The 8,727-nt window shown below is 51.1% G+C and overlaps 1 protein-coding gene across 4 annotated transcripts in view; it reads left to right on the plus strand.

Moving 5' to 3' along the window:
* The window catches only part of LOC108501928 (fractalkine-like), a 17,181-nt gene extending 10,523 nt beyond the window's left edge, over nucleotides 1-6,658 (plus strand). For 2 of the 4 annotated variants that reach the window (XM_017824285.1, XM_017824284.1), the window contains 2 exons: nucleotides 2,191-2,311; nucleotides 3,141-6,658. In XM_017824285.1, coding sequence (XP_017679774.1) covers nucleotides 2,191-2,311; nucleotides 3,141-4,320 — 1,301 coding nt within the window. In that variant the 3' untranslated portion in view covers nucleotides 4,321-6,658. The remainder of the gene's footprint in view (nucleotides 1-2,190; nucleotides 2,312-3,140) is intronic. The other 2 variants (XM_017824287.1, XM_017824286.1) reach the window with 2 other exon arrangements.
* The last annotated feature ends 2,069 nt before the right edge of the window (nucleotides 6,659-8,727 follow it).

Here is an 8,727-nt window from a genome sequence, read left to right on the forward strand (position 1 = left end):
TGTGTGTGTGTGTAGGTGTGTGTGTGTGTAGGTGTGTGTGTGTGTAGGTGTGTGTGTGTGTAGGTGTGTGTGTGTGTGTGTGTACAGGTGGGAAACGTTATCCTGTTCCCTGGATAAAGATCTTTGCGTGCTCCGGGGTCAGAGGACTGGGAGGTGGTGGGCTCCCCTCTGCCGGGGCTGGGCTCCTTGTCAGTCACCCATGGCACAGGTCAGCAGGGTGGGTGCTGGGCTCTCAGCACTGCAGGCAAGGCTGGACTTTGCCCAGGACCAAGGCGTGACCTATTCCCACCGTGGAAAGGGAGACGGGCAAAGAGCCCTTAAGATCCGTGCCCTGCTGCCACGAGACGGGAGGAGCGAGGACAGGACGGGCGGCTGGGGATGGAGCTTCTCCCTCTCCTCACACCTCTGGGCAGGTTCTCCAGGGCTGGCTGGAGAAAAGGGGGCACCAGGGGCACCGCTATCCATCTTTCCTGCAGTGAGGAAATCAGGCTGGCTCTGCAGAAGGGCTGCTGGTGTTCCCTGGCTGGGGTCTTTTGAGGAACTGTGCTGAAAAGCAGGTACCAATGGCTCCCAAGAGTCATGGTCCTGGGTGGGTAAACTCTCAGATCCCTTTGGCAACGATTCATATGCAGCTCAGAGAAGCGGGGTTGTGTTCCCCAGAAGTAGGGGGACCACCAGTGCTCCCTGTGGCACCCTCTGTCCTTGGAAGGTGCTTTCCAAGGTCCTCCACTCTGGGAAAAACCCACCAGGAGTTCAGCTAGTTGCAGACCATTTGCATTGGTGCCAATAACTGGAAAACCAGTTTGGGGTTGTCAGAGGAGCAGGGCCTTTGGGAGCAGTCAGGGACTGCTCCCCACCATGCACATCCCCAGTGGCCCACAGGGATGGTCTGGTCCTGTTGTCACTGGGCTTGTTTTGTTGAACTGTGTTCCTGAAAGTGGAGGACGCCAGCAGAATGTCCTGTGGCTAATGAGAGTTAATTGGGAAGTTGGTTGCCATGAGAGTGCCACAGAAAACATTTAGTGTGTGAACAAAGAGTTTTGCTTTAACTTTACAGACACCTAGAAACCAAACTAGGCTTTTGTACAGGAGCCACTGGAGTGTTTGCCTGGGATTTCTTTGCAACCATGGCATTCCCCAGTAAATGGATCAAAAGAGCTGAGGGTGCTCCCATGGTGTTGCTCATTCTTGCACCCAGTGTCTGGATCGTTCCCAACTGAACTGCATAAAATTCACCAAACTCCTTTGGAAATCTGAGGCAACGTTTTGGAGAGACAGCCTCATTGAAACCAGATGCCAGCTCCTTTCTTCACAGGGGCCTCAGATAAGTCAGGGCTTGTTTTTCTAAATCCTGCCCCTTGGGTTGTCAGGAACAAGTTGACAGGATGCACTGTGCAACCTTCCTTCACTTGGCAAGTGCCTGTTGTGGGAGGCTGGAGGTAGATGCAGGCATGAAGGGTCCCCCGTGGTGTGACTGGCTCTGCCTCCTGGAGTTTTATTTTTGCACTTTGCAAAACGAAAACCGTATTTTCCAGCGGGGATTGAAAAGTCGTGTTTGGGAAGCTGGGCTGCTGAGGTACCTGTGGGAGTGATTTATCATCCACCAAAAGGTTCTTCCTCTGCTCCCTTTCTCTGAGCCCAGGTGGCATTCAGAGACCATGTGCCAGCAGAGAGGCAGGGTAGGATGATCACCTGGAGGGGAACTCCTGCAGGAGGAAAAGATAAGACCCAGATAGGGAGAGGACAACCGTCCTGCTTTCTGGTCTGCCTGTCCTGCACCAAGAACTCTCTGGCGAATGTTGCAGTAGGTCTTTTGGGGGTGACAAAATGTGGCACTGTGCTGGGTCCTCCTGTGACCCAAAAAGGAGAGGCCCTGCAGGTCCGGGGGCTTGCACAAAGGACCTGCAGCCAGCGCTTGCACATCCTACAAGACAAAAAAGCCCCACAATTTTCACAGTGCTTTTTTTCCCCCCACCCCTCAGTTTTCTGGGTATCTCTTCACATGTATGGGTGTTAAAAACCATCTTGGATTTGTCTTCACTGGGATTTGCCTTCATCTCAGTTTAGCAGGGATTGGAAACTTCCATGCCAAGCTTTGGGCTCCTTCACCTGAGAGAAAAGAAACAGCGCCAGTTTTTATAGTTCCCTAACAAAAAGCCAGTGTTTAACAAGTTGAAAACTTTATTCCAGGGCAACCCAAAGCGCCTCTGAAGTGTTCAAATGAATGCTCTGGTTTTACATCTGTGATAGCAGAGAAGAGGATAAGGAGCTACCGCCGGACCGAGCCCGGATGCACAAAACAAGCCATCATGTAAGTGCTGCCCCACCACTGGCCACGAGTCACCCTGTCAGCAAGGGCCCTGGGTTTGGAGCAAGGGACAGCCTGGAACACAGAGCAAACACTGGTGTGTTTATTTGAAGGGTGGTGTTTTATTTTTCCCCCTGTTTAAAGACCAACAGCTTCCAAGTTGGGCTGAACGGATGGGGAAAGGGACTGAGGGAGGTACTTGGCAGAACAGGGTGGAGGAAGCACGCAGGGAGAGAGCCCATGTGTTTCTGTGAAAGCAGATATTTTCTCTGGAGACAGATTCAGACTTGTCTAGAATTGAGAAAAGTTCGATTTTTTTCCCTGGGATAAATTGTTGTTTTCATTTTACCCTGAAGTTGAGGCACCATTGACACCACTTTATTGCAGCCCAGGGGGTGGCTCCAAAGTGAACCTACTGGGCTGACCTTGGAAAGTCTCACATCACCCAGTCAGCCAAAACTCAGAGGGTTTGCCTTCATGCTTGCTTGCCCCTGAGCAGATGGTGCTGCAGAGCTTCTTGTCCCGAGTGCAGGAGGAAAACACCATGTCCGAGCATCAGGACAATGCTTTTGAAAGAGAAAAAGCTTCCTAGGGGAAAACCCTTCACCCATGAGTCACATTCATGTGACTCATGAAGCTGCTCTTCATTCAATCAGATTTCAGAGGCACCTGCCCTTCCTGGAATAAATCATCCAGCCAACCAGTGGTGTTTGCTATGGGCTTGGGAGGGCCAGTGTTGCTGTCTGCATCTGTCTGCATGCCTTCCCCATGGCGCTGGTCACCTAAACCAGTGTCTTCTGTATCCACTAAGTGATGCCTTTTTATTTCTCAGATTAACTACTCTGAAGTCTAAGGAGTTTTGTGCAGATCCAGAGGCTGAGTGGGTGAAGAAGATTGTAAAGAAACTGGACCAGAAAAAGGCCACAGCCTCCCCACTTGGGCATGATGCCACCTCACCAGAAGAGGCCGGTGATGTTCAGAAACAGGTTGGTCTTCCAGTAAGGGCTCCATCTCAAGCCATTGCTCCAACTGGTTTCTTCCAAGGGACCACCACAACAGCCTGGGAGAGAATACATGCTCCTACTGCGAGGACAGAGGTGTCCAGCAAGTCCCCTCCAGCCAGGCAGGACAGCACCCAGCTCCCTGCAGGGTCACCCTCCGTGACACAGGAATATGCTGCGCGCTCTGAGGTCGCTCCAGAAGCAAACAGAGACTCCTCAAATTCTCCTGCATCTTCAACAGCTCTCACAGCAGGCATGGGCTCCAGCCAGCCCACCCCACATCCCACAGCTCGTGTGCATGGCTTTTACAACACCATGAGATCTACAGAAGAATGTGCAGGACATACTGCAAATGCTGCGGCTGATGTTCAAGACACAACTTCTCCTGACTCAGATTCGGACCCAATGGCAACTACTAAAGGATCAGACAAACCTCTGCTTTCTACAAGTGAATCTCTGGACTCTACAACTGCCAGGGCCAATGCACCAGACACTGCTTCCAGCAGTTCTAGATCAGATCTCCCCTCCACCCTGGACAGTGTGGACATTGCAACACCCCCAGACACACCAATTCCACCAGACACTAGTTCAGTTTCTACTCTGAACTCCACCATTGCCACAGACAAAGGGGCTTCTGTCCATAGCAACAAGGTTGTTGGTTCCTCTACAGATGGGTCTGGTACTAGAACACGTGATTATTCATCACCTGTAGGAAAGCAAGAGCCTTCTGATACATTAGTTTTTGCTGGCCAGGCATTCTCGGGCCAAGCCAGGGTGCAGACGATCACAGACAGGCCAGATGATCAGCCTCTGTCCAGCTTCTTGTCTCAAACACACTTTGTCATCCCCGTTTCTGTGGTAAGCGCGGTGACCATTTGCACTGTTGCTCTTGTGTGGCTGTACCTGAAGTTTGGAATGAGACCAGAAGAATCGTCGAGAGAAATGGTGCAGGGCTTGCTCTACCAGAGGGCAGGACATCAGAACAATGCCTATCCAATGGAAGTAATCTGAGTGCTTCTTGGCATGGACATTTTTGGCCTAAACTATATGTGTGTGTTACTGCAGAACAGCTGTTTATGCTGAACAGGTGACCACCGGTAGGAAGCAAGCCAGGGAATAAAAATACCAGAGCAAACCTGTATTTTTGCAGAGCAGAATGTCCAACAATACATCTGTTTTGTCATTGACCAATGACAGTGTTTTGGAAATCATTGAGACACTTCTTTTCTTCTGGCACTGTTACACACGACGGCTGTGGCTGTTCTTCCTCTGCTGGTGGCTCTTTGCCAGGGGGTAGGCAGAAGTGGATTCCCAAATTGCTGTTGGGAATTTTTCTGTGATTCATCATGGCTAAGCCAAGAAGCCACTCACTCACCCACACTGTTGGACTCGGGCTCAGCCACCCCAAGCAATCTTAGCACCAAACCCACACGATTTGCACTTAAACTCTCTGCTGCTTCTCTGTGCTTCAGGTCTCTGCTCTGTCAGACCAAGGCCAAAGCTGGGTGCTGGCTCTCCTTGGGCTGATCAAATGTACTCTAATTATTTCTTCTTGCTGCAGACACGAGGGATAGCCCAGCTTTTCAGAAGGAGGTGACCATAACTGCATCTGATCACGGTGCTGAAGGTCAGTGCTACAGACTTCGTGTTCACAGAAGCTGGGAACCCACAGTCTGTCTCCTCCTTGAAATCAGGCCCTTCCTCTCAACAGCATTTCTTCTTGCAGATGTGGTCTGAGACCTGCTCCTTAGGAAATCAATGCAATGAAACCCTTCTGCCAGCTGATATGCCCCGTGTCCAGCTGCATCCAACACCGGGGCAGGATAATGCAAATGATTCTTTGCAAATGGGAGAAAACAAGAAGTCACCCAATAGTGTTGCTATTCCTGTGATAACATTGGAACACTTTTGCTGTTCTCTGCAAGCAAAAAAACCCAGGAAATAATCTCTTGGAGGAGCTAAAGACAGTTCTGGATTTAGTCATGTAGGAATTACTCCACCACAGCAGATGTAACATCCTTCTGCTTCCATAGTCTCTCTAGAAATAAGGACATTTGCTGATGCACCAAACAAACAAACAAAAAAAAAAAAAAAAGGAGGAAAAAACAAGAACAAAATGGCTGTTCATAGTTCTACACTTCATCTGCATTTTAGTTTTTCCATCCTGGATAGCACTGATCACCAGGCTATGAAAGCATCCTAACAGTAACAGGCTTTTTTTAAACCCAAGTTGATTTTGATTTTTACACCTCCAGGCACTGCTGTATGTAAGCTTTATGTTTTATCTGTGGTCAGGTCCTGAAAGCCCTTATTAGACTTCGACCCCAGTGTGAGTTTTGCTGGAGCGTGCAAAGGTCTTCACGATACGATGCTTTGTGAGTAGATACATATCAAGGGTCAGATCCTCCTCTAACCAACCTCAGTGGATCAGATCCCAAAGTATGAATATGCACATAGAAAAAAAAGGAAGGAAAAGCACATAATAAACAAGATCATCAAAGCAAAAATGAGGGGCCAGCTGTGAGGCAGAGCCTGAAGAAGGCAGCCTGTTAAACCCATCAGATCACCCCCTCACAGCATCCATTCAGCCCTGCAGGTGGAGAGGACAGACAACAACTGTGTTTGTCTTCTGCCATCATACAGCCCCTTCTTTCTGTGTTTTGTTGACTTGAGAGAGGGGAGCCAGGGATTCATCTGGGGGTTTGCAAGTGTGGAATGCAATTAGATTAATTGCATTGTGGGGTGAAGTCCTTCCTTGTGCAGCCCAGCTGTGGAACGCTGTCTGGCGAGGATTTTCCTGGAGGGTGAATCAGGGGCTGTCAGTGCCACGTCCCCATCCACCCCGCTTGTGCACAGTCGGGATTTGTGAAGTATTGTATGTGGCATTATTTTTATATAAAACACTAGAAATGTTATTTTTGTAGTAAAGTTTTGTAGCCTTTTGAATGTATGCGATGCCCTGTCTGCGCTGCTTGGAGCTGAGACCTTGCTGGGAACACTGGAAAACACTGTGCCTTGTTTATTTTCTTCCTGGTCTGAGACGGCTTGTGCATGTCCATGGGAGCAGGATCACTCTCCAGGCCCTTCAGCAAATGGGGTGGACACCTGTCTGGCTACAGGTGAAGTCCTTGGCTCGAAGTGATGCTGGGGAGATGAATGTGCACCAGTCAGATCACCTGGAGTCCCACAATGCTATTTGTAAGGACACTGGTTTCAGCTCCACGGGTGGCTCCCGTCGTCTTCCAGCTGCCACAGTCCCACTGGAACTCCTCAGGAGGAGTTGCTTCTCCAGCCTGGCCCTGTCCTTGTCCTTGCCCTGCTCCCCTCTCCTGTTCCTGGGCTGTTAGCAGGGAGGGCACTGGCACCACTCACAGGGGGGGCAGTTAAAACCCGGGGCAGGGGGGACACCACTGTTCCTCCCTGTGCCATGGGCGGCCTGGGAGGGCACAAGGTGGATGCTGGCACAGAGGGACAGAGCCTGTGGGTGCCACCAGTTCCTGGGGTTAAAATATCATTTGCTGTAGAGCACAGTGACTGTTACAAGCTCCGATTTGTTGTTGTATTGAATGTGTGCATGACATATATGAGCTGTACGGGTTTTTTTTAGAAGTAAATAAAGTCCTTATGTTAAAGAACTTTGATCCTCAAGGGATTGAGCCCTGGGCTAGGTTACCGAGCCTGGGCCCTGCAGAGATGAACACCTGTGATTGTGCACTGTGGAGGGCATTCCAGCAACACCAAGAGACAGCAAAGCCAGCTGTGGCCAGGCTATTGCTCCACCTCCTCACTCTGTAAGGGTTTCAGTCTTGCCAAAAGTTTACAGGAAATATATTTCCTCACAGGGATTTGTAGTTTCGATCCTTCTAAGGCAGTAAAGAAAACAAACAGATGGGTTTTTGCTTTGTTTAGTCAAAGCTATGGCCAAACAGCAAACAACAAACATTACCCTCCAAGTCTGTTCTGTAACAGGGCAAGAGAGCAAGGGCTGAGCTACGACCTCTCCCACCCCAGCCAGAGCTTGGGCTGCCCTTACGTGCTCCTCTGGTGCTGGGGAGGAGAGGTGGGAAAGGCAACTCCATGAAAGACTTAGTGCCTTGGGGTTTGACTGGAGTGGGGAGCTGAAAGGAGCAAGAGGGACAAAGCATCTCCCGCGTATTCCAGGAGCCCTCGTCCCAGCCCCGCAGATGAGTCACCAGGCCAGAGAGGTCATTGGTAGGATAAGAAACTCTGTGAAAACAAAAGCACTTTTTTTCCCTTTTCTTTTCCCTTCCCTGCCGTGGGGGAGAGCGGATGAGGAAGGAGGGGGCTGTGCAGAGAAGGCGGCCCCGGAGCGATGAATCATTTCCGACAGCAGAGCAGGCGCCAGCGTGGGGCCATTCAGGGCTGAGGCTCCGGAGCACCACGGGAGCCTTTGGATGCCCAGTCCCTGGGCTGTGGGTGCCACACGCTCGCTGGCTTTGCTGGTGTCGCAGCCAGATCGCCCTCACATCCAAAACAGTGGCAAACTGTCTCTGTGACTGCAGGGAAAGACCTTGTTCCAAAGGTGTCCCTCCACACACCTTCCTGTGCTTCTCCTGGAGGGCCATGGGCTGCCTCAGGTGCAGAATTTGGTGCAGGAGGTAACTAATGCCAAGCCTGTTCTGCTCAGGTGGGACAAGGGTTGCATTCTGCACCTTGTGTGCAAGACACGTGTCCTGCCTTGAGGTTTCCCTGCAGCCCATGGGAGATGGGGGACCCACGGTCATGATGTGCCCCTTCTCACCTCTTGCTGACCCATGTCTTTGGTTTCCAACTCCACATCATCTCCACCACATCACTAGCCAGCTATTTTGATTGACCTTATGAGAAGGAGTAGTCACTGGGATCCCACATGGGCTCCCCTCCATGCTTTCACCTCACTAAAGGATCCATCAGATGGAACAATGCCAGGCCTTGAGGGCACTAATTGGCCTTAATCATCCTGACCAGCCTCATCTGTGAGTGGATTCACCCCCACAACACACACCCCCCCAACCCTCTGCCCAAGGACCAGGAGCCACATCTAAGGTCAAGCTTGAGGCTGTGGTCCCTGCTTTGGGCCTGCTGTAAGTGCTGGTCTGCAGTCCTGGCTCTGTTCCAGTCCCTTGGACAGACCTTGGATCTATACTGTAGGTATCTTGTCTCCTGGCTGGCTGGACCCTCTGGTGTTGGAGCCCTGTCTCTGTCCCCATCTCCTGCTACAGCTGAGTGGATTCCCCCAACCCTCCCAAACAGATTCTGGATCTGCTTCCTTATGTTGATCTGCCTGGGGCTGTCGATGGAGCCTCTGACCAGCCTCTGGCTCTGCTCCCTGTGCTCAGACTCTGTGGGCTCTCACCTCACTAACGAGGACACTGCCTGTGCTGGGGTCACCCTTGGCTCCAGCCTTGTCCCCTCTCA

This window comes from Lepidothrix coronata, unplaced genomic scaffold (genome assembly GCF_001604755.1).
Source record: "Lepidothrix coronata isolate B3197 unplaced genomic scaffold, Lepidothrix_coronata-1.0 Scaffold110, whole genome shotgun sequence".
Taxonomy (NCBI): domain Eukaryota; kingdom Metazoa; phylum Chordata; class Aves; order Passeriformes; family Pipridae; genus Lepidothrix; species Lepidothrix coronata.